Source organism: Rhipicephalus sanguineus, chromosome 10 (assembly GCF_013339695.2).
Source record: "Rhipicephalus sanguineus isolate Rsan-2018 chromosome 10, BIME_Rsan_1.4, whole genome shotgun sequence".
Classification (NCBI taxonomy): domain Eukaryota; kingdom Metazoa; phylum Arthropoda; class Arachnida; order Ixodida; family Ixodidae; genus Rhipicephalus; species Rhipicephalus sanguineus.
The window spans coordinates 48,445,001-48,471,451 of record NC_051185.1 but is presented as its reverse complement, the minus strand read 5'-3'; the positions used below and the strand labels follow the sequence as shown (position 1 = coordinate 48,471,451).

Sequence of the window (26,451 nt, the reverse complement as noted above, 5' to 3'; positions counted from 1 at the left end):
GATCGCTCCGTGGAGCAAGAATTCTTGCTCCGTCGAAATCGGCGGATTGGACAGGAAGTCCGCGTGACGTATTTTGTGCGCCCGCCTTTCTTCTCCTCGCGACCGGGTGTTTACAGGCGCGGGACGCCATGGACGACAAGAAAAACACTTCGCGTCATGCGCTTGTGTAGTTGCCCTCAGAGAATAGCACTTCGGACTCTGACGCAGCAAGCTGCGAGTCCAGTGAGGATTCTTCGCACCCAGACAGCGAGTGTGAGGCCGCTGTGTACCAACGGGCATTTGACGTGATCTTCCGCCGGCCTGCCAAAGTGATTGGCTTCATCGAGAAAGTCATTCGGCGATAGTCGGACGACGGGGTACCGCACAACTCTGGTAGTGGTAGCGCGGAGAGAACTTCTTTTCTGAAATGCTCTTTTCCTCAAGGTAGGCAGGGACTTTATTCTTTGCCGACGTGTAGCGGAGCAACTCATTGCATGATTTCCTGCTTCACCTACGCGCCCGTCAAGCAGCCACGGCTAAGTGGCCGCAAAGTCTGCAGAAACAACATGCACGGAATGGTGGGAGCATAGAAATTCCCTGCAGCATGGCGCCCCCTTGCTAGATTTCCGTGGGCCAACTGCTCCCCTTGAAGCCAATGCATTCCAATGGCAGATTTGGCCAAAACGATCTTACTCGGAGATACGCGCTCCGTTCGCGATTCGGCCGAGCGCTCGCAATCTGCCATTGAGATTCAACATTGGAGGCAGCCAGCACCTATGGTGGTAGCGGCGCGAAAAACTGACCAAGAGCCGCAACTCGTTTCCGGGAAGGCGCCGCACTAGCAATTCGCTGAAGCTCCATTGCCTGCGTTAACCTTGGCTGAGCTTGAGGGTCAGATTCGCGTAACCAGGCGTTTTATCGGTGTTTAGCTGGAGCAGTAGAACTGTCGTTCTAAAATGACTGCGGATCCAAAGCGCCCTCCTGGAGTACACTGCATAGAGCGAAGCTTCATCGCATCTTTGTAAAGACTGTGGCCTTCGCGCTCCTTCTCAACTTTTTCGCACTCCGGAATAATTCTGGCTACCTGGGTTTCTTCGATGTGCACGTAATTCTAAGTACACGGGGGGTGGTGGCGGTGGTGGTAATAACTTTATTGGGAACTTCGGCAAAGAACTCCTTCATTAAGAACTCCGGCGATGCAGAAGGCATCGAACCCCCGACCTCGAGCTTAGAACCACAATGTCATAGCCACTAAACTACCCTGGCGTGTGTTTGAGCATCGATGTGATGTATTTAAACTACGACAACTACTAGTTGAAAGGGGCCCTGAACACCCCCCCCCCCGGGCTTGGTGAAAAAAAAAACATTCTACGAACAGCAAGCACTTCTTTGAACAGTTCAGTCAAGTTTTATAGTCGTACGCGGCACGTAGAGTTTATAAGCGGAACGCGAAGTTGACCCTTTCTCAAGTGCCTTCTCTTCATGCAGAGGTCATGTCCTCTTCTCCCTCTGTTGGGCGCGGCGCCAGTTTTATGTCGTCAAACAGCAGATTGCTGCTGTTGTCTGATAGCTGACATACATCAAGAGTGGCATTTGGATCTGATGCGCTTCTTGCCTTGGGGTGTCGCCACGTGCCGGTGACACGCTCTGTAGTGCGCTGAATCTGCACAGTAGCAACAGTAACGTGCACCGGAATGAAACTTGGAGAGGGCGATAGCGTTTTGTGACGCATGCTCAAAGCCATGACGTGCGCTGGCGTAGCTTCTTTCGCCCGTCATCATTCCGTGCGTAGTTGAGAGCGTGCTCTTCGGAACGAGACAAGAGAGAAAGCGCTTCACGCGTGCGACAAATCCCCGCAACTCCACTCGTTCTTGACGGATTCGAGAATTTTTTGCGGTGATCGATGCGTGAGGAAATGAACTCCATTACTAAGGCCATTCAATTATTACTTGGAAAAGTGATTTAGGAACGTTTTACGATAGTTTGCTTTCACAGGAATGATGCTGTTCCTTCCCGTTAGTACTGGCGTAGCCACAAGGGGGGGGGGGGGATGGGAGAGATGGCTGGAATGTTCAAACCCTTGTTCACGTTTTTAATTCTGCATGTGTATATATACATGCACACATAAAAACCGCACCACGAACATACATAATGGGTGGCTGCCCCTCCCCCCCTCCATCCCGAAAAAAAAAAATTTCCTGCTTTGGTTGTGCCCCTGTTCTATGCAGCTTTACAGCGCATGCTTCTATACCGAAGTATCGCATTTAATTTCTATTACAGACCGGATAGATTACTAACGTATATCTACTGCGTATTATTGACACGTGATGATACCAGTGTTCCGCATGAACTTCAAATGCCAGCAGCGCAAATAATTTTTTATTCTTTCATTTTTAAAGCACCGCGAAAGAGGGGAACACGAAACAATGACCACAGGACTCTTCATTATCTCGTGCTCCCGTCTTTTGCGCTACTTTAGATGCGGTCCTTGACCGACTCGCCCACTCTTTCGTCAATTTATTATTCTTCTCCTCTTACGCGTATGCATCCGCTTGCGTGTGTGTTCGAGTCCGCTTAATTGCACACGCGTTTTCACTTAGACGGTAGTTCTCTCTGCAACGATAGCGTCAAGCAATCTACAATCGTATGGTCTAAGCGGCATACCAAGCACGATGGTGTGGGTGAAGTACTCTTTACGATGAGGGTGCCAGCAAATAAGATTGAAAGACCAGCACTCTTTCAGAAGGAATCTTAGAAACGAGCAAACGTAAACATAAAATAGTTTCATTTCCGTCGTTTTCTCGGCGAGATCCTTTCAGCTAGAGCTCATTTTCTTCTTTAAAACAGGAGCAAGACTAAAGAAACTGATTAATAATAAATAATGTTATTTTGTAAACTGCTACAGCCCGACATCACATGCACAGAAAACTGAGTCTCCAGATCCTCTCCTGGGAAATGCATCAGTGGTCCTGTTGCTGTAGCGAAGTTAGGATCTTTTTGAAACGTGTGCGTAAACAGCAACTTTAACGGCTGTATGTCTTCCAAATTCACGTTCCCCGCCTTTCGCCAAAACAGGCAGAGCGTTGGGAAAAAGAATAAAAAAGCACACATTGGAGAGTCTTTTGAGGCTTCATATGTAGAAAAACGATTCTAGAGAAACTATGTACCTTTTCCCATTCTACATAAATATTTTCGACGAAATGAGTTTTGGGTAAACTCGTGAGGTTTCCCATACGAAAGCGTAGAGAAGGAAGAAAAAAATATGGAAAGGAGGTTGTTTATTTCGTCCGCTGCGATCGGCAAACATATTTTTGGATGTCTTTCGTGTTTTTTCTCAAATTAAAAAAACAAAAGGAAATTTGGGCACAAGTACGGCTGTGTACCCCGAAATGATACATATGAAAAAAACGAACAAAGAAAGGACAAACCTATCAAATCCTTTTTTATACTTCCATACGAAAATAGTTTCTTTTACTTTTTTTCTTTATCAAAAGTGAATGAAAGGAAGCTTTAGCTGCAAGTACGGTTGACTATCGCAGTAATATATATTTCGAGAAGTGAGTAAAAACACGACATTTTACGCAAGAGAGTATATTTACTTGCTTCACGTCTGTGCAGAAGAAAAAAAAGAATGGTGTTTTTTTAGCTTTTTTCCTTTTCATCCAGTTCAAAATACGAATATGGCGAAGATCGGGCACAAGTAGGGTGGCCGATCTCAACGTCATCAGTGTGAAAAAAACAACACAGACCCTGGAAAACGGGAATAATAACGATACCACTTTCATCGATGAATAGTTTTCGGGAAGCAGCCTCTGTGTGAACCTTGCGTGTTCTTTCTTAACGCATCTGTGGTCTCCTCATAGATATTCCACTGGTGCAGCTCTTCCTGTACCCTAAGGTACATACGTGGTAGGAATGACATAGATTTTGTTCTTGTGGTTTTCTGTGCAGATGCTGACTCCATCTATGACGGATACAGGCGAGCTCCCTTGATCCAGTGAGCGTGGAGCGAGAGGGGCTTCAGGAAGTACCGCAGTCGTGGACTCCTCCGTCAGGTGGCGAAATGTTGCTGGCGCGCTTCTCCTGGGAATGTCACTCTGTATACGGTAAGATACGTGGCACTCTTGCGCTTGCTTTACACTCTGCTCATTCATTCATTCATTCATTCATTCATTCATTCATTCATTCATTCATTCATTCATTCATTCATTCATTTTTAACAGCCCAGCTGTTTAAGCTTGGAGTGGAGCCGTTTGTCGACCGCACAAACCTGGCGAAGCGGGGGAGAGCGAAGCTAAAAGAGGAGGAAAGCCGGGTATAGCTATGCAATGCAAATGTAGGAGAGATGGAGGAGAGTAAATGCATAGTAAAGCATAATACAGTATAGCAAAGTGGTGGGAAAGCGAAGTGATAGTGAGGAGGAGGAATGTGAGAGTTAAGAGGAGGAAGAAAATGAGGGGAGAGAGTAAAGCATAGCATAGCGATCTATAGTATAGAATAGCCATGCATCTAATAGTACAGCAAGGGGTTGGAAAGAGAAGCTAGGGTGAGAAGGAGTGATGTGAAGGTGAAGAGGAGGGGATATGGTAAAGCATAACATAGGCATGTGTAGTATATTATAGCAGCAAGTGTAATGGCATGTGAGAGTGCATAACAATGATGGGAGGATGAGGAGGAGGGAAATGAAGAGGGAGGGTATAGCATAGTTTAGTGGAGGCAAGCGGAGGAGGCAGGCGAGTTGGAGGTGGCAGACATGCTAGGGAAGGCCACCAGCACCGCAGTTTTCTCAGTCTTCGCACCACTAGTGCGTAGCTGCTCCATTTTTTTTTTGTTTTCTCCAAGACCCCCGAGGGGGCATTACATAAGTGGTGCGTTAATATACAATCAATAAGGTTGTCACAATCATGAATCTCAAGTTCCATTTTACATACTATGCATAAAGCTTGATTGGCAGGAAATTGTGGGGTCCTCGTGGGAAAGGTCGCTCCAGTCTTTTGCCGCTCTTGGAAAAAAAAAATATGGCTGATACCTCCATCATAGGAATCGGTATAGCACGAAAGTGAAACGTGTCTTCACAGAGGTAGTTGAGTGTTTATTGTGCATTGATATATGAGAGCATGTGCAATGTTTATTGGTGTTTGCCAGCTAGAGCGCCGTTTGACTGGATGCACCCACGTTGGCGCCCATGGTGGTACATCTCCATCCCGACGACAAACGCCCGGGGTCATGGTTTTGTGGTAGCTCAAGTTGTCAACTTGACCTAGACACAGCATATTGTGAATCCTGCGCAAAGATGGCATCAGCAAGCACATAAAAAAGTCACAGTTTCGCCGCAAGGGCGATGCAATGGGACAGCAACAAATTCGTCCGTAAATTCGACGCAAAAAACGGCAAGCAGCTCGAAACGTGCAGCGTGCTGCTAAAACACAAAAAGGACGCACGAAACGAACGCAGAAGCATACACAGGAAGAGCGCGAACTAATAACTGTGAAAGTTGTTACTTCTTTATGTTTGAGCTGCGCGCTCCTTTCGCAAACACGTCCGCGGCATCGAGCGAAGTGAATTTCGTGCGCTGTGTATAATCAACGCAAACTGTTTTAGTACGGGCACTTGGGCGAAGAACTTGCAGTTAATGACTAATGTAGCGAGATATGTGAGCTAGAGGCATAACATGAGGATAACAATTAGGTAGGGAGTGAAACACCTGTGAAATACTGGGAGGGTTGGAACGCGTAGGCGACAAGACAAACACAATAAGTTGCACTCAGCTTTGAGGGATGAAACACTGAGGTCGTATGAATGTGAAGCATGAATAAATCTAGAGCCCCTATTGTGAATGGATTCTAGAGAATCGGTGAGATCTGCTTCAGGCGTATTCTATACGGGAGATACGCACTCTAACTTCATAGTCTAACTGTCTTTGGCCCCAGATCATCGCGGAAGAGCGAGACGTGCTCTTCCGCACTTCGCTTTGGTTTAGCCGAAACTGCTTAGATCTCATTACTCTCCTATAATTACCTGCGTCCACTTTCTGGAAATCCCAAAGCGGCAGTTGGCCCTTCGCAGGAAGGCCTCCAAATCTCCCATTTGAAACGACCGCGGGTCTTCACCAAATAAAGAAATTTGTAAACTATTTCGTTATTTACCACTTTGTTTGATGTCTCTAGCCGTCTTAAGATGGCTGCCGCTACGGGAAAGTAATTATGGAGGCAGCGAGCGAATATTCTATTTCTGTTACTTTTGAGGATTTTCGGACACATTTCACAAAATACCCAGTGCAATCGTGTTCTGTAATAGCGCTAAAAAAAGTTGGCAGTTTGGCCGCATACGTTTACTTGCTCGTTTTTCCGGCAGTGTTATGGTAGGTGTAGTACAGTCATGAACGTCCACCAGCTGACCCCGTTCGTCACTTTATTGAACGCGTAAACGGTAAGTTTGCGCTGTTTGAGTTTTCTAATGAGAGTAACACAGTTGCCCACGTTTTGTATTCTCTAAACCACGACAGGAGCTGTCGGTGTAACCTGACGCTGCAGGACATCTTGCCCGACGACCCTCGGCAGTATGACAAGACGTCACCACCTAAGAAAGAAGGTGAGTGAGAAATGGTCCCGCGTTTGCGCCTAATCTAAAAATATGAATACACAATCTTGGGAAAGTTGCACGTCAACTCAAGTATTACGAGCGTTAGGTAATTAAGACATCTATGATGTACACTTCTAAACTCTTTGCATTAGTATTTATGACTCTTGAACAAAACGCAGATAAAATGTTTAATATAAACTGTTGTCTCTTTATCCATCTAGTACTTTAATTGTCCGCAGACCGCCTGAAAAGCGTAACAATTGAGGGTGGAAGTATAAGCTTACTCGAAGAAGTACTGCAGCATAAATTCGAACTAATTCCGCTAATTCGAACTCCGCTTAACTCAAACAATTTATAGTCCCCTTTAGATCGAACACGGCGTAAGAATAAGTTGTTCGAATTAACGAGCGTTTACTGTGCTAGCAGGGTGTCTCGCTGCGTAACAGAACTTTAGAAGGTTGTCGCATACTTCCGCAGGGTTTTAGTATAATGCAAGACAAAGGAAAACCGTACGGGTCAAGTTGCAAACTTTTGCAATATGGAATTTCTAGATCAGCAAAGTGTAGAATGTAAAAGCACGTTTGGGATGGTAGCACTTGGGCATTTGTAGCTGGTTATTACAATAAAACAGAGGTGACTTAGTAAAAGTGAGCGCAGGAAATGTGTAAATGTCAAAATTCAGGTGTACACTCGCCCACACAATTTTACGGAACAAGGGCTCCACTGCAAATGTGAATTTCTGCTGCGTTAGTGCACGGCGCTTCAAACCTATAGCAGGTAGCTGCGTAGGTAGCAAGGACTACTAAAGGCTGGAACAATTATTTGGAGGCTATGTCCTCAAACAAAGCGGGAATATAAGTTTCTCAGAAATTTCGCGTTCCGCAAGCTCTTGGGTGTGGTTACATGTGGCTCGCAGAATATTACAGTGCAGATGTTCGAAACTGTAGCTTTTTGCCATTAAGAAGACTGATCTGTTATACGCCTTTACTCTCAGATCAAGAGGCTTGCTGGCCAAATTTCTTCGCAACCTTATAACTCTGCAAAGAATGTTAATCAAAATTCAAGCCCCAATCTGTTAGTTCATCGCGTAACCGTAACGCTCCACTACGGCTAATTAAACTGTATTAAACTCGAAAGTGTTCATTCTCGGTCATATCCGTGATTGTTTCTGCAAACCTTGCGCCGAAGCTGTCTTTAGGAGCAGGTGTATATAACTAGGCACGACTTTGGCATGGTATGTCGGAACAAGAAAGCATCACTATCTATTTTCTCTGACTCACGCAGGTCGTCCAACGGTTGTGCTTTTCCACGTGACGGTCATGAGCTTGGATTCTATCGACGAAGAATCTATGGTAAGCTCTTCGCCAACTCATTAACCGCATGCATTATATCTATCTATCTATCTATCTATCTATCTATCTATCTATCTATCTATCTATCTATCTATCTATCTATCTATCTATCTATCTATCTATCTATCTATCTATCTATCTATCTATCTATCTATCTATCTATCTATCTATCTATCTATCTATCTATCTATCTATCTATCTATCTATCTATCTATCTATCTATCTATCTATCTATCTATCTATCTATCTATCTATCTATCTATCTATTCAGTTATGTTAATGCTGTGCTACGGCGGCGGTCGGTTTCCAATTCCTTTTATTAGTTATTTATGCCACTGTAGCTCAAATAGTGGGGCATCGGACGCGTTAATAGAAATTTATAGGTTCGGTTCCTACCTGCGCCTGTTTATCTTTAATCTATGTTAATTCTTTTCCATTGATGCCATAATTACTATACTACAGGGATGGATGGATGGATGGATGGATGGTATGAGCGTCCTCTTTATAACGGGGCGGTGACAAGTGACAAAAAATTCCCTTTACTCTTCTTTTTCTTGTATTGTCCTAGAGTCTCTACTTCAAATAAATCTATCTTACTACAGGAGAAAAAAAACGTACATTCTCAGCCCAGTTCTCTGCCCTTTACGGCAGAATGTCCTTATTTTTTTTCGAATATTTATTTTTGTCCTTTCTCTCTAATTTTCTGCCACCAATACTCTAACCGTCTCTTACTTATTTCAATCCCGGTTCTATTCACCTTTCCATACAACAAGTGATGCCCCCTATGTATACTACTTTCGTTAGCTTCATTGCCTGTTGGTTTCATTCAATTGTGTCTAACAAAAGAAACGAGCCCTCCATCAAACCGTCCTCTTTCGTGCAACCTAAGTGTTACATTTGAGCGAACAAATGTTAGGCTTACTTAGTGAGCATTCAGTGGAACGGGACGCATCGTTAACTCGCCGATTAAGTATATAACGAGCGCAGCACCTACTGGTGCGAGTAGCCTTCGAGGGCGCTGCTAGCCATCTCTGCGGTTCGTTCACAAGGAGGCGGCGAGATGGCCTCGCATTGGGTTGCCTTGCCGCTTGGCCAACTGGCGCTCATTATCGATCCATCGCTGGCGCGAAGACTGCGCGAGGTTTAGAGGAGAGAGAAGGCATCTCGGATTTGGCTCACTTGCTTTCTCGGTTGTTCTCGGCTCAGGACCGCTATCAGCACGCCTCGTCGGTTTCTTTGCCGCGAAGCCCTTAAACTGCACCGGGCATGTGAGAGCCTCACTGCGCGTTAAGTAGTAGCACGTGACCGTATGACTGGCCCATTTTTAGGTGACCCTAATTTGTAAGCGGACTCATTGCGACTGAGGACATTACCACTTCGAGAGAGCCGTTTGGCAGTATTTGGCCTTTACAGTGAGCATAAGGTCCCACCTCTCTTTTAGTCCGGAACATGCTTTATGCTTTGATTCGGTTCCTTCTGAAAAGTTTTCGCAGCCACACGCAGAGCGACAAGAGGAAGGCAGGGGGGTTAACCATTCTCTAGTATGCGGTATGTTATCCTGCACAGGGTTGGGGAAATAGGGCATCGGAAAGAAAGCACAGAGAGACAAAAAACAAATAAGAAAAGAAACACAACGATATGGCACGGTGGTCTAGTGATTATGGTGCTCGACTGCTGACCCGAAGGCCGCGGGGTCGAATTCCGGCCCCGGCGACCGCATTTAAATGGCGGTAAAATCATTGAGGTTCATGTGCTTAGATTTAGGTGCACGAACCCCAGCTGGTATAAATTTTCGGAGCCTGCCACTTCGGCATCGGTCATAGTCATGTCGTGTTTCTGGCGCGTAAAACCCCAGAAATTATTATTATTATTATTGTTATTATTATTATTATTATTATTATTATTATTATTATTATTATTATTATTATTATTATTATTATTATTATTATTATTATTATTATTATTATACACACGCACACACCACGGCATTCTATATCGTTGAGATAGGCCAGTAGATCGCAGCAAGTCTAGTAGCGCTTGGACGGCCATCTTCTGCGAGGCTGATTCTGGGTGATGGCCTTGTATTCTTTCCTCCGACAGAGGTTGGTGACAGATCGTTCGGGGATCATATTATGGCGATCACGAAAGCTAGTAGATTGAGTTCACAGATAACCGATGGTCATTAGGAGTGACAGATTGGATTTCAAGAGAAGGCAAGCGTGCGAGGGGCAGGCAGGAAGTTAGGTGAGCAGATGAGATTAAGAAGTTTGCGAAGCTAATATGGCCGCCGCAAGCACTGGACCGGGCTAACTGGCGAAGCGTGGGAGAGGCCTTTGCCCTGCAGTGGGTGTAGTCAGGCCGATGATGATGATGGCTGGCAAATACTCAGTGAAAACTTACTGAAATAAAATTCGTGTCAAGATGAATCTTTTTCGTTAATTCATATCCGTTGTAGTTCTTACACGATGACTGGGCACTTTGCTTAGTGTTTATGGCGTCGTGTGATGAAAACAGTGGTTCACAAAGCACGTTTGCAGGCTAAACGCAACTCAAGCAGTATGTCGATTTTAACGCAAAATTATATTTAATTTTGATGATGCGGGAAGTATTTTCACAATGTTTGCACCGAGATTTCGAACCAATTCAGCAGATTCATCTGTTCATGAGTATCATAAAAAGCTGATTTTATTTATTTATTTTTATTTATTGGTACTGCAACCCTTTCCGGGGTTTTAGCAGGGTTTGATATCACAAGACAGCATCAAATTCGCGGTGCGATATATTATACAGATACCTAATAAGCTAATTCAGTGCGCAGTGATGCTTCAGTAATTATTTATACTGAGTTCTGCAGCAAAGCACGAAATCATAGGATCATTTTCCATGTGGATTTTGATGGAAGCCCGCGGAATGCGAAAACATGCGTCTATTTATACTTGGTAAGGGGCGCTTGGTAAAGATAATAAAGGGGTCGAGATTTTTCGCCATGCCTTGCCTGCGGCTCGTTTCTATTGCAGCTCATGTTTTGATCTGGGACACAAATAGTCCGCGGATATAACCTCCAGTCAACAAGTTCATAGAGCGACGGAATGCGCTATCAGTTCCCAAACCTAGCACAGTCAGCCCGATTACTGATTAAGCCGAAAAACCTTCACAAATCTCGGGGTGCTGTTATCTCTAGTTCCGAATGCTTCGTTATTTACGCAAATGCAGAAATATTAGAAAGGCACGCGTACGTAACTACAATGTTCGTTTTTTTTAAACGTTCATTCTCTGATTACAGCAACTTCCGGGTTGCATTAAGCTGTCGGATTTGGGCTGTAGAAATCGACTCTATCAAGCTAAAGGCGATTAGTGAAATAATAAAATTTTAAAAATTAAGAAATGAACTACAAAACAACGAGTAACGATACCGGAACTACTGCACAGGACTAGGAGTAGCATGTTAGGTTATCAGCCATACTTGTAGCGCGTCAATATCGTTTCCAGATCGTAAGGTTCGCAGTAAATTGCTTAGTGGGCTGGCGTCGTTGCCTGGCGGCAGCCATCCAAGGCACATTGCCTGGTCATTCATCATCATCCCCAAGTAGTAACACTCTCATATAAAACACGCAAAAAACAAAACAAAAAAGCATGAACACGTGATTTCCAGAGAATAAAACGACGGTCAGCTTGCCTAAAACAAGGCTGGCTCTAGAACTGACGAAAATGAATATGGACAACTTAAGCGACTGCACGCTTCTGTGCATCCAAATGAGCTGTTCTCGCGAGCCCCGAAGGTTTCATTATTTCTACAAAGGCAGAAATTTTAGACCTTTGTGCGTCCGTTTGTTTAAACGTTCATACTCGGATTACAGAAACATCGCGCTTGCATTAAGTTGTAAGGTTGGTGCTGTACAAATCGACACTTATGCGCAAGGGCGAAACTTGGTCGTGCTAAAGGACTGTGACATGCACAGTTCATTGGCTTTTTCAGTGAATCAGAGGGTGCTGGTAATGAGTAATTGCACGTTGGACTGCGCACGCGTCAGCGATGTCATTGTCCTGCCTGCAATTAGTCATTTCCGGTTACTTCCAATTCACTCAAAAGGTCAGCGACTCCAGATCCTGCATGTCCTTTCTATTTGAGAGGGGGGAGTGAGGGCGGGAGGGGGGAGGGTATGCACGCAACTCCAAGTGGTATGCCTCCGCTATTTCGCAAGTAGCCCTAACGACCGTATTAGGTCAGCTGCACTCGAAATGGAGCTCATTCAATGCCAAGGCATCGTCCCCTCCTTGTTAGGCCTGTCATTAAGCCTGGTCCTCTGTATAATTTACCATTGCTTTTATTCCCATGGGCCCCTAACGAAATAGACGACGCGAGAACCGACGCACTCGTTCATTATGCATGCCTTCCGCGGTGGTAACGTGCCTCTGCAACCACGCCTATGGCAGTGCCAAGCGAATGAGTTCGATCTTCATTTTGTCTCGGTCTTGACAGTCGCGTAGAATGAGAAAAAAAGTTGTCCGCTCCCGTGGTACAGTGGTTACGGTTCTCGACTGCTAACCCGAAGGTGGCGAGTTCAATCCCGTCCGAGGGGGTCGCATTGCGATGCTAGCAGACCGTGTACTGTAACGTGTACTGCTAGAGTGTAATGCTAGCGGACCGTGTACTGTGCGATGTCAATGCACAGTGAAGAAGACCAGATGGTTGAAATTTTCTTCGCAGCCTTTGCACTACGACCTGCCTCCTGTCGTGGTTTTTTGGCAAGGAAAATCCCAGATAATATTATTAGTATGACAAAAGCTTTGTAACCTAAGAAGTGATAGCGAAATTCGCGGGCCCTGCAGCCTGCATAAACATGGCAGCCGGAGAAATGCATGCAGTGGGTTTGAAGAAACGCAGGAGGGAAAGCTTGTTCGCGAAGACCGGTGACAAAGCAAGCGACTGTTGTGAAACGGGAGCTGAAAGTACAAACATTCCCAGGATTTAGGGACGTGGCGCCATCTCTCGGCGGCCGCAACAGCGTTCTGCCATAGCTGAATGTGAAATAGGGGAAAAAATGATATCTCTTGAAAAAAGTTGTTATCACAAACGACTCGGGGTTCTATGCAGCAGATATCTACTGGAACATTTTGGTAAAATTGTGGTATATCACTGTAAAGCGTGGAGCTTTCCAGGACAATTGAACACCGCACACTAGAAACACTTGGGACCCCATTGTAAAATTTTATACACTCTAGGAAGCCACGTGGTTTGTAGTGTGACACTGTAATTTTAACAGAATGTTCAAATAAGTCTGTGCTGGATAGAACCGCGACTCATGTTCGATAACTAGCTATTTGGTCTCATATAATATTTTTTTGCCTATTTCCCATTCAGTTACGGCAGGTCACCGCTGCTACCAACGAGAGATGGCGCTAGGTCTATATGTCCCCAAATCCTGGTCATGCAGTAGTGATAAAAGCAAGCTACGAAGGAGTAGAGACCACCAATAAAAACATAGAGCACACTGAAATTAGACAGTGATAAAATCATCGCTTACTGCTCTTTTGAGGATTTTATTTTTGTATCGAAGGAAGGAAGGAAAACGGGAGAGAGGAAGGACAGGGATGTTAACCAGTTTGGCATAACCGGTATGCTACCCTGTACAGTTGGAAGGGATGGGGGAGATTGAAAGAAGAGTAAAGAAAGAGAGAAAGAGAGGGGAACACACACGCACACACATAACTTCACAGCGCAGAGCGGCAGTCTTGTGCGGTATGCGGCATCATTAAAAAGTCTACAGCCGCTCGTGTAAGCGTGTTGTCCTTAGGAATTTGAGCAATGCCTTGGTTGCTTGAATTCTCGATGAAGCTTTCCTTGATGGCTATGGTCAGATTCCGTCGACGACAGCAATTTGTCTGTCTAACAATCGGCTCCTTCTGCCAGGCTGGAGCAGACTATGGACATTCAGTGCTCTTCTGAAATGTCTGAATGCGTGCCTAGATATAGCGCGAAGTACCCATTACTCTTCCATACGCTGCGTAATCCGTATTTTAATGCCGCGGAGAAACTGTGAACTGTCTGCACGTGCGCAGACTACGTCATCACATGCATGACTTGAATGTGAGCGTCGTTTCGGACTCCTTTCTTACAACTGTGTTCTTCATTCAGACAGCTTCGGCTAACACGATGCCGCGCTTGTTTACCCGCCAAAAGGTTGCTGAAACACCGCCACCCCCACATTTATGGAAAAATCATATAAACAAATGCAGCAACACACAGTGTACAGAGTCGTCTACTTCCACCTTAAAAACCGCGCCGTGCGGCCAGTGCTCCGCGGGACGCCTCTCGCGGGCGTTTGGGGAACTAGCGCGCAAACGCAGTGGCAGCAGTAAAGGCCGAAACATATACAGCGTTTTTGCCGGCGTTTTCTGGCGTTGCGTCCCTCGGCGTCGTCGCATCAACGCCGTCAGAGAGGGCGGCAAACCATATGAAGAGCGTTAACTCAGCGTCGCACAGTGTGACCAGAGGGAATGAACCTGACACCGCCTAAAGAAGTGTACAGTTTCCGTCAATGGACAAACAAGATATATTCCTGATCATAGCCTTGATGTCTCATTTGCAGTTCTGTGGTGCAAAAAAACATGTCACAGTGCCGCCGAAAAGTCCTTGACCTCGACGTCCCCACGTGGGAGGCCTGGGCCAAGGAACTTAAATTGCTGGTTGATAATAAAGTTTATTCCTCCTCTTTATATGACTTGTAGCGCCAGCTATTAGCATTAAGAAGAACCACAAACTCGTAATATATGGCCTCTGAGCTTGAAGCTGCCGCACATCTTTTATGCCACGTATTCGGCCAATACACTCATTCCAGCTAAGCCTACCGATGAACTTGAGTACGGCTCTCGGAAAGAGTTCAAAGATATCACGAGCGCTTTGCTGTCGAAGCTTCTAGGGAACAAGATAAGTCAAATACAAGCACCAGTTGAGAACTTAAGGTCCACGCAGTGCACGGCGACGACTTATTAGATCCAAAGCGTGCGGCAGCCATTTTGGCAGCAGCGACGACGCCGTTACGACCCCTCTCCTCTCCACTCCACTTCCCCTCTCTCTTCCCCTCACCACTCTCTCTCTCTTTTTGTGTCTTTTAGTCCCCAATCCGCTTCCCCACGCAGAGTAGCAAGTGAGCGAATTCACACACGCCGGCTAAATTATCTGCCTTTCAATAAAGAGCTCTCTTTCTCTCTGTACGGAATGCTATGGCGGTGATTTTTAAAGCACTTTAAGGGCCCGAGCTCTCTTCTCATGTAATTTACAGTCACCTGCCATGTCATATCCTCGCTTGGCGTCACGCATGCAAAATCGTGTATAGCATAGCCATGTATAGTATAGCAAAAGGGCGCGAAAGGAAAATGAGTGTGAGGAGAGGAAACAGAGGAGAGGGAAGGTAAAGCATGACATAGCCTTGTATAGTACAGTATAGCAAGGAGTGGAAAAGGGAAGTGATGGTGCGCAGTAGAGATGAATGCGAGGGTGAGGAGGAGGTAAAGCAGGAGGGGGAGGGTGAATAATCGTATAGCCGTGTAAAGCAAAGTATAGCAGGGAGGAGGGAAATGAAGAGAGGGAAGGGTAAAGTATAGTCCAGCGATGTGTACTACAGTATAGCAATGCGTGGGAAAAGGAAGAGAGGAAGAGGAGGAGAAGGAAGCGAGGAGGGTAGAGGGTGCCAGTACATCACAAATGAAGGTTTCATTTGCCGACATGGACGCCAAGCCGGCTGCACGTTCGGAATGGCAGCGCTTGTTTGCCCGTGAACGACAGCGTCGCCGAAAGGCAGACGAATCACTGCTCCGTACATCCCACAGCTACATACATTCTTCATTCTTCTTCAGCGGCTTACATTGTTGAGCGCAACTGTATACATTCTTCATTATTATTTTTATGTACATCGCTGTGTCTAACCCGGGTTCCTGTCGCAGACGTACGCGGCGGACATTTTCTTCTCGCAGTCGTGGAAGGACCATCGGCTACGGTTGCCAGACAACATGACGGCCGAGTACCGGGTGCTGGAGACCGACTGGCTGGAGCGGGTGTGGCGGCCCGACTGCTTCTTCAAGAACGCCAAGCAAGTCACCTTCCAGACGATGACCGTGCCCAACCACTACATATGGCTCTATAGAGACAAGACCATCCTCTACATGGTCAAGTGAGCCAAATTGTTTTCGCAGTGTATCTGTGCGTTCTTCTAGAGCCCGTTTACGCCATACAAGAAGTTGGTCCACGCATCTTCACAGGGGTTTATGTTAGGAATACTAATGGAACTGGTAAGATTTATCGAGGAATAGCTAAGTTCAGAGACTTCGGACCGAGAGCTAAAGAACCTCCACACTTGATGAAGAAATTCATTGTTAAAAAGTTTCAGCATACAAGAATTTACAGCTTCAGCGCTACTGCGAACAAACCTAAGTACTCTGAACCAATGTACTTTGTAGTTTTTTTGGACCATAGCTAGGACAATGTAATGTGGTCCTGTACGAAGGGTTGACTACCAAAGAACGTGCTTTTTGAAACTTTTGGGCTTATTGCTCAGATGTCTCGCTTCTTTCTCGCAACGATGCCCGGAATATCTCATATATGTCCGTATGTTCTCGTTTGAGTTCCCGGGTGTCTCGTTTTAAGTGTTTTTAGTGTCAATTGAAGGCCGCCGACAAAGGAAACTGAAAGAATTTCGGGCTTATAACTATGGAGGATGCTTAGAACTTTCTAAGAATGTGAAGGTGAAAGCCTCGCTGGACCTTCTGTTAATCTGCTGCTGAATTTTCTCTCGAACTTTCTTGTGATCTACTGTCGCGGTAGCGGCCTCTCTATCCACCAACAATGGATTCCCAAAACGTGAGTGTCGCATTAGGGCCACATGCTTCTCTCCTCGTGCAGCTACCAAAGAATCATCCATAGCCACATCCTGCCGATGGCCGTTACGACGAGCGGCATTTCGAGCTTCTCTGGCCTCTTCCGCCATGGCTTACTTCTCGGTCTTCCCAGCCCGCGACTAGGGTCTGGTCACCTGTAATTTGCGCTTTTCGAAGCCGCGTTTGACGGCACAAAGGCATCATTGGCTGATCCGACACGGAAGAGAAACGGCCTCGTTACCGCAGCAGACGCTTTGCGACACGATGCAGCATCTATAACGCTCTTCCCCAACAGCAACTCTATGGTCTCGTCACGTCGAGAGAAAGAGAGTGCAACATTATTAGAGTCTAGTGCAGACGCTAAGGTTGCCCCGCGCCACCCGGCTACTCCCAAGATGGGTCTAGCCAAATGGCCTAGCCTAACGGCCCTGTCGCGGGCGCACTGGACGACCAGAATTTTGTCTTGGACGGCTAGGATTAGGTCAGGGCTGAGCAGAAGCGCATCCTACACGGCCTTGCTCTAAGTCGGGCCCAGCGAGCCGCACTCCCAAAGCATGTGTGCTAATATAGCGGCCTGCTCACAAGCGGTGCAGACGGCGTCGAGGAATTGGTGAGGATAAATTTCATTTGGGTATGCTAACGACGGGTACGAAGGGGTTTGAGGAAAGCGCGACGAGTCTGCCTGTGCTCTATTGAGTTTTGAATGTGGGATCTGGAAATCCCGCCCTCGCCATGTAGTAGTACTTGATAATCTCATTCATGTGTCGTTGGAGTGTCTTTATTTCCCGCGTCGTCAGCGCTGGAGCCGTCGCCCATATCGAGAGCCACGCAGTCGGTGAGCGAGCGCGCTGCTGTGTGGGCCGACTTGTTCGGGTTTAGGGTAACGCCTTTTACAGTACTACTTCTTGCGCGAAAAATGTTTCTTAGGCAAAGGACGAAACAGGCGCCTGTCCGTGTCTAAGAAACATTTTTCGCGCAAGAAGTAGTGGAGCATGGAGTACCAACTAGCTCGATCCCACACCTTGTGAAGCCCTTTACTGAGCCGACATGCGCGGGGAACAAGTGCATGTTGTGAAGGACGATCCCATCGCTGGTGGAGCTGTTCAAGATCCTGGGGACGTGTGTTGATATGCGGCCCTTCTGTAAGGCTCTGACTGCCGTCTTTGAGTCGCTGTACAACTCTTCACACCGACCATTTAGCAGAGCGAGTGCGATGGCCACTTGTTCAGCCAACTGCGGGTTCGTTGTGCGTATCGTGGCGCAGTTCGTATTCGAGCCGGTCTGGTCGACGACCACCGCTGCGAAGCTTTTGCCGTCTTGATATGCTGCAGTGTCGACGAAACTTGCACTTGTACCAACCTTTCCCAGTTGCTTCAGTAGAGCCGTGGCCCTCGCCCGACGACGTCCCTCGTTGTGTGCAGGGTGTGTCTTGCGGGTGATTGAGGCAACAGTTACGTTTTCTTGTGCATATTTCGATATACGCGTGCTATTTTTTTCCACCTGCATTTGGTTCAAACCCAATTCGTCAGCTATGCGCCGATCAGCCGTCGTGGTGGACAATCTAGCCATCTGCGAGCGTTGCTGCGCTTCCGCTATCTCGGCCGCAGAGTTGTGCACACCGAGCGCGAATAGGTTCCTGTGTGTGTACGTGCGGCAAGCCCCATTGCATTCTTGACGATCTTCCTGATAATAACGGCGACCTTGTCTCACTCCGAGCTGAGCCAGTTGTGTATGGCAACGATGTATGTAAAGTGGTAGAGCACGAGCGCATTGATGAGCCTTAACGAATTGTCCTTCTTAGCTCTTTCTTGCACAGAACTGCCTTTGTGGCAGCAAACAGAGTTTCATGCAAAATGGTGAATTCATTTTTGAGAAAATGATTTTCTCACAAGCAACAAAAAATTGGCTCATTTAGTTCAAAATATATGAGGTGGTCACCTAAGGTGACCACCATGCAGTTAGAGTCTACCAGTCAGTTTCCGTGGAAGGCTGCAAAAAGTGCTTTTTTCTCTGCAGGAGCACGGGGAGATTGTATATACCACACATCCATCTCAATCTTGAAGGTTCATTAAAGTATTTCGCAAAACTTCTCCTCTAAGCACCAATAAAACATTGGCCGCGTATCTGCATGCTTCGCTGCAAATGTTGTCTCAAGACGATAGAACAGGCGCTGCGTGAGATATGGACGTTATCTGGCAATACGTCGGGAAACATGAGTGCTGTGTTGCGGGCTGGTAGTCCCGGCGGAGCAGCAGGCGAAGACCGGCGGTGACCAATGCGACCAGCGGGGACGCCAGCCAGCCCGAACACGCGCTTTAGCGCGAAGCGCTGAAGCAGAAGAAACGTCCGCACTCAACGAGTACTCTCCACACACTCTTTTTTTTACACGTCGGCTGGGTGAAACAGGAATGCCAGAGCGGCGCCCCATGGCATTCGTGCAGTGCAATACAGAACCGAAACCGAAACACAACAATGAGCTCGTGCAGAGGGCACGCAGGAAGGGACGTTTCAGCGCAGTCGCATTTTCAGCGCAGCTTAAGAAACTAGGGTCTTTAGAATTGCGTATGTATGCATTTTCTATTAAAGGAACACACCACCTAATACTTACCTAGTGATGATGCGCCTCAGATATGCGTAATGTTTGCTTTTTGATCGACAATGTACACAAGTATGAACCTAGTCAGCCGTTCAAGATGGCTGGCCCTTCGGCAAGTGGTTCAACTTTGGCCCAGTGGCTGAATCGAGTGACGTGCCGACAAACAGAAAGACAGAGAGAAAGACAGACCAAACTTTCTCCGTTTAAGAATCCCAAGAAAGACTATCGTCTTTAAAAATCATATATTATCAGCCTTCTAATTCCCTTCATGCACGGTGGTCCCTCTAGGTGACCACCAACTTCAGCGACACAGTGCTCTGTGCTGACTGAGTACATCTCTTAAATTCTGGATTCCTTGGTATTAGCTATTTATACAGCGTGTTGTCCTAAGCTATCAAGATAATAAGAACCGCATATACTACCATTTCTGTAAAAGTTTCTCTAGTCCATCGTGTAGCGTGCCTTGAAGACGACGGCATGCAGCCGGATGAAAACAGACATAACCCGTAACATTGAAGCCCAAACGACGTGGCATAATCTCTGTCACTATGTAGAAAGCTTCAGAAACGTGCCGTACAAAATATGACGCGAGGGGCTGGTGTGTTTCAAGAAAAAAAAATCAAGAAAAGTTGGTTACCTGGGGTGACCACCATGCCGGAAAGAGTTAACACCTCTCTGTCTCCCGTAGATCCTTCTGACGAGTCGAAAAGCATTGTCAGTCTTAGCGATGATCTTTCGCAGAGCGGTTCCGTTGCCGCCCTTCGCTTCGATAAACATGCCGAGGACCCATATGGTGTCTATCCGCGGGATTTCCTCCTCGTCGCTGGTGTAAATGTGTATGCCACTTTCTTCGACGGGTTTCCAACCCCTGGTTCGGGAGCCCCGTTTCTTTCTGTAGAGCACGAGCTCCGACTGGGCGGTTGAGCATCTGAGTCCCGTTGGGCGCAGGTACGATTCCACCTCGACGACTGCCTCTTGCATGGCATCTTGCACTCGGCCTTCATTGCCGCCGACGCACCAGATCGTGATGTCATCGGCCTAGATGGTATGTTTGATGGCCTCTACGCTAGCCAGTCTTTTGTACAGTCCAATCATATAGAGAATGAAGAGCACCGGAGAAATCTCAGATCCCTGGGGCGTGCCTCGACGTCGGAGCGGTACATCTTCGCAGGAGAAGATGCGCGGCCTCGCTTTTCTCCCAGACAGGAGAGACCTGATGTAGTTGTGTAGCCTGAGCCGAAGCTCGAGTTCGCCACCCTCTCCAGGATGAATTCGTGCTTGATGTCGTCAAAGGCCTTCTCCAGGTCTAGGCCATGAAGAGCCTTGGTATCTCTGGAGTTAGCATCGATGACTTTGTGCTTACTAAGCATCATTGCGTCCTGCGTTGAAAGGCCGGTGCGAAAACCGATCATATTATGCGTATAAATGCCGTTTGCCTCCACGTAGTCGTTAATTTTGTTGAGAATCGCGTGCTCTGCCACCTTACCCACACAGGATTTGAGGGAAATGGGGTGACGGTTCTCGACGCTAGGCGACTTTCCTGGCAGGGGATCAGTATGGTGTCAGCTAGCTTCAATTCCTCAGGGACCTGACCCGTTTTCCATGCTTCGTTGTTGAAAGTAGTTAGACGTTCTATAAATCTGTCGTCGAGGTTTCTGAGGGTTCTGTTTGTGATTCCGTCCGGCCCTGGAGCCGACTTGCAATTGAGCGCTTGAATCACTCGCCTAATTTTCATCTCCGAAAAGTCTTCGTCTGGTTCTGGCGTAACTGTGTTTCTTTTTCATTTTTCGTTACGCGAATGCCGCAAACACGAAGTGGACGCGCAGCTCGCGCTCTCACGTGATTTGGTCTGTACCTTACACGACATTGAAACCAACATTGAATTACACGTGGCACAAGGATAGAAGACAAGACGAGACGAAGCGTTCATGTACAAAAAGTGGTCCACGTCTCTGCGTGCTTCGCTGCAAATGTTGTCGAAAGACGATAGTCTTCTGCCGGCCGTACTACATGAGTCCTGGTCTCATCCGCGGCTACCTGTGACGCTGTTCCCAGAGCCACTGCCAGGTGGCAGCACCATGTCGTCGGCAGAGGGCTTTTTCGTGCATATCGTCGCATTTCCAGCGCAGCCACAGAAACACTAGGGTCTTTAGAATTACGTATCTATGTTTTTTCTAGTAAATGAACACACCACCTAATACTTACGTATTGATGTTGCGCCTCAGATATGCGTAATATTAGCTTTTTCACCGACAATATTCAAAAGTATGAACGCAGCTACCAATTCAAGATGGCTGGGCGTTCAGCAAATGCTCAAAGTTTGGCCAAGTGGCTGAATCGTGTGATAGACAGACAGACAGACAGGCAGAAAGACCAAAATTTCTGCGTTCAAGTATCCCAAGAAAGACTTTCGTCTTTAAAAAGTGGCGGCTGAAACAGGATCGTCAATTTTCGACAACTAGATGCACCTTTCATAAGGCTTCGTACAATGGTACATATCTCGGGGGAAACATGGGCCGGCCTATCTTAGTCAACCTACATTTGTCCGACTCGTCGTGGCGGCTTCTCAGGTAGGCTGTCGCGCTGCTAAGCTTTAGGGCGCGGGTTCGCTTCCCAGCCCCGGCGGCCGCATTTAGATGGGCGCGAAATGCAAAAACCACCCGTGTGCTTCGATTTAGGTGCACGTTGACGAACATCAGATGGTCTAAAATAATCCGGAGCGGCCCACTACGACGTGCGTCATAATCATATCGTGGTTCTGGCAAATAAAACAGCGGCAATTATATTACATTTCTTCAATCCACCTTTTGAAAAGTTTTTAACAATATAAAAGTCTTCATTCGACAACACTCGGATGTTAATCAAGCCGCACCACTTTAAGTGGAGGACAAAAAGAACAACAATTAAAACAAAAAGAAATGGATCATACGGGTATGGCTTGTTGATAGGCCAGTTTGTTCTGATATACGCAGCGCTCAGCGTTGTATTGTTTGCGCCACCCGTAACTCCCTGAGCGTTGCTAGGGTTTTCTGTGATACTATTTTAAAGGCAAATTCCTTGCTCATGTAAGATACATGAGTTAACTTCAAGCCGCATATGCCCGCCGGGTGTTCGAGTGCACATGTAGCAGCAGTTGCGCAGCGATGTGAGTGTAGTCTTGTAAGTTTCATCTGTTTGTTTTCCCAAGAGTTACGGGTAGCCTGCAATTGCGACATCTAGTGAAATAGGAGAGATGACAACTCTGTCTTCGCGTATGTATGCTTGTAAATGTGTGCAATGTTGCTTACGTCATGCTGTTCAGGTCATGCCAACCATTGTTATTAGTACCGAATAAAATTCCCTGCATTCTATTCAAAGGTGTGGTCCTAGCAACTAGCTCGTTTTTCACACCTCAGAAGAAGGACATCAGGATGCGGCTCGTGACAGTTGTCACAGCCCCTGGGTGCCGCCTCCTGTGTCTTGTACGTAGCGTGTTCTCGCTGTGAAACGTCCGCAATGGCCCGTATTGTGTAACGAAACGTTTCCGTTTATAATCCTGAAACGATTCTTGTGCTCCGCAGGCTAACCTTGACGCTGTCCTGCGCAATGAACTTCGCCTCCTACCCACACGACACGCAGACGTGCTCCTTGCAGATGGAAAGCCGTAAGTGTATTTTATTTTCTCTTGTCTTCTACACATGTTACTGTGGAGAGATTCAGGCAAATATTCAGGCATGTTTCTCTTTCTTTGCTGGGCAATAAATATATTAATCAACGATAGTGCGTAAACAAGCAAATAAATAAATAAATCCAAAAACAAAGCAGTGACACCGACCTGACAATGGCCTGCTCGTTGAAAGGAGTTGTCCTATAAGTTATCACTAATGCATTCATATATGCATACCTCCGTTCATTTGGCGTCCGGAATAATGAGCACTTCATTCATAACTGCATGAATACGAGGTTATCGCAAACGCTGGTCCAACTCTGTTGACTGAAAAGTATTTTAAGGTTTTTGGCCTTCTGTGCAAATGTCCTGCAGGCTACGGTTGTACTAATTTTCGTTGCGTAAAAGGGGCGCTTCTGTACACTTGCTAGCTTTTTTCGTTAATGTTCGTCTCTCCTTAGGTACATTTGAAATACAAGAACACGGCAAGCGTGTTATGTTTCGTTACCCCAGCAGTAAGGTGACTTAGAGCGGCCTATTTTGTCCAGAAAGGGCTATTTTATTGCGCCACTTCTAATCGAAGTCGGCACACTAATGAATATACATGCCATGGGATATATGATGTTATGTAGTATTTCTTTCTGCTTTGATTTCGTGTAACAATGAAAATTTTACTACAACCAAACAAGTCCACATCACTACCAAAGCACGTCTCCGCGGCACATTAATAGACGCTTGTCTGTTATACAGTTCTGTGCTGGAAAGTACTGCAGCTGAGTAGCATCTGAGCCATTAAACATCCACGAAAATTGCATCTTGAACAAAAAGTCACAGTTTCACAACAAGGGCGAAGCAACGAATGCGATAGCAACGAACTGCAGTGTTACACGAAGTAAGGCTGCCAGCTAACTGTTTTATATCCTATCTCACGTAACTACGCAACGCTGGTGTAAAACAATACGGCCGCTCCAGGGAGCGATGCTCTCCGCATAGTCACTTCGAGTTGAGAGCGCAGCACGTAGAAGGGTATACGAGTCGCCGCTGTGATGGCTTTCGAGATAGCCCGCGCGCCAGCGATCGCGACCGCGCCCTGAGATTCAAAGTTCAAAGTGGCTGCTCGCGCGACTGCGCCTTCCCCCCCGCCCCCCTACTCGCGTCTTTTTTCATGGTAGTTAACGACCGGCGGGGCGTTTCCTGTCTGCTTCGGCGGCAGGCCTCCCTAGCGGGGTGATGTTATCGCATGCACCCTCCGAGTGACGGAAATGGGTCGGCTCGTTTGAATTGTGCTTCGGCTGCGTTCGTCGCCCCCGCTCGCGTGCTTTTACCCGTGGTAGAACATACAATGCGCGGGGGGATTTTTCCAATTTAGACTTCTTACCAGAAGGACATGACGGCGACGGCAAAAACCCGTCGATACTGTCCATATAATTCCTATCGCAATAATACATTCTTGACTACCAGCCCTTACCCATTTACATTGGCTGCTGTAGCATCGAATGCCTTTGAATCAACAGCAAAGGTATCACTTACAAAACATATCCTGTGAATGTGTCGGATACGTTTAAGAATACACATGAATTACTGTGAATGTGTTAACACGTGCACTGTCCTTCTGTTGCCTCACATTTTACAAGCAATAGAAGCCCACGTTCCCGCGACTGCTTGTTTTCTAGCTTCCAGTCCTTGAACCATAAGCGAGGTGCACTTATTAGTTCGGCTTCAGCTGGAGTCATATAATTACGTTTGCAAGCTTTCGACTGTCGAACAGAATAATGTTATTTTCCCAGAATGTGTCAATTACTTAAACTGTGTATGAGTGCTCGAGTACGCAGGATGCACTATATTATAAATGCTTCATTTGTACGAACATGGTGACATATACTGTGTTTTGTTTCAATGAGGCGGAATGCATATATTTTCCGTTATGTTATTTTTAGTGTCACATACGACAGATGACCTGGTGTTTGAGTGGAACGATCGAGATCCACCCGTGGTGCACACTGATTTCCACCTGCCCCAGCTGGACCTGGAGTACACTGACCCGCAGGACTGCACGGAGTCCTACTCGACAGGTAATAATACCTTCGCTGACAGCAATATTGCTGTAGGGGTTCAAAGCACTACATGGGCTCCTGTGCGAGGGGCCGCTTAGGCTGCCCTGTTAGAATATCGCAAAAGGTCAGAAAAGAGATTTGGAGAAAGCGCGCGTGATGTTCACAAGGCGATACTCCTCAAAAGCAGCGCCCTCTTCGTTTACCTTCCAGTGGCCCGAACACCGAGCGGCCCTCTCGTTTTTCTTCCAAGCATATCCGGTAGGGCTCTTAATTTTGGTTTCCCTTATATTCGTAAGACTTCTAGAAACTAGAAATTGACGCTCCTCTTCAAATTAGGAGATACATAGGATACATATGATATAGAAGCATAACTTGACATTAGATTAGGGCGAAATAGCTGTCAGGATAATTAGATGAAATTATTTTATTGAATTAATCCATAATCTGTAAGCAGCTGGGATTGTTGCGGCACCTGGTGAAGAAGATCTTAACCACGCGCCTCTTCACACGTGGCCTCTGAAATTCGCTTCGGCAGCGCGTGAAACACAGTTTTAACTAAACGTATACAGCAGGGCACAGCGCGTACAAACGCCGACGTGCGAGTGCACACTACGAGACACCTATACTCGATCCCACCACTATCGTTCATCACTACCAAAGCTGCGGGGTGTAAGCAATCCACGTGCTTGCGCAGCAAAACATAGTTCCAGATACAATCAACATACAATTCTCGTAGTTGAGACATTTACGCTTGTTCAGCGCGTGTTATTTCGCATTAGTGCGTGATATAGTTATTTTATCGCATTTACGTCGCATTTATTTTTTTATTGTATCAGAGACCACCGTTAATTGTGGTTACAAGTGAACATGGCAGCGCCCCTGCAGACGCGACTGCCCGCTTTCATGCAAACTTGCGCTTTTTACTTGCCCACAGGGCTGACAGCAATAAATGAATGGTGAAATAGGCCATTACTTCTGACGTCTTATGTTGAGGAGAAAGCATCAGGTACTTTCTCTCATTATTGGCGAGATCAGTTGTTTGTTTAGCCACGTCTTCTAAGCCTAACACGCCGATGATTTGATAATGGTTCAGGGAAATAGCGCAATCACTAACCAATACACTTCTGTCTAAGTCAGTACATAACTCTAAAGCAAATGCAAGCGCCAGTTTGAAACTTACGGACCACACAGCGCACGACGACGACGACGTGATTACTTCGAGCCGGAGGGCACCAGCGACGACGGCTGAAGCCATGTTCCTTTTTTGTCGGCGCTGCCGTCTGCTCGCTTTACTAGCATGACGCGTGCGCGCAGACGGTAGGGGGATGTTGAGCAGAGGACGCGATGCGGAAGAATACATCGGGAAGG

General features: G+C 46.6%; 1 protein-coding gene across 1 annotated transcript in view; it reads left to right on the top strand.

Moving 5' to 3' along the window:
- Positions 1-26,451, top strand: part of LOC119406373 (glycine receptor subunit alpha-3-like) — a 72,425-nt gene that overhangs the window by 34,317 nt on the left and 11,657 nt on the right. Inside the window, exons 2-7 of the mRNA XM_037673114.1 lie at positions 3,931-4,085; positions 6,485-6,570; positions 7,846-7,913; positions 15,858-16,084; positions 22,944-23,026; positions 24,967-25,101. Coding sequence (XP_037529042.1) covers positions 4,069-4,085; positions 6,485-6,570; positions 7,846-7,913; positions 15,858-16,084; positions 22,944-23,026; positions 24,967-25,101 — 616 coding nt within the window. The 5' untranslated portion in view covers positions 3,931-4,068. The remainder of the gene's footprint in view (positions 1-3,930; positions 4,086-6,484; positions 6,571-7,845; positions 7,914-15,857; positions 16,085-22,943; positions 23,027-24,966; positions 25,102-26,451) is intronic.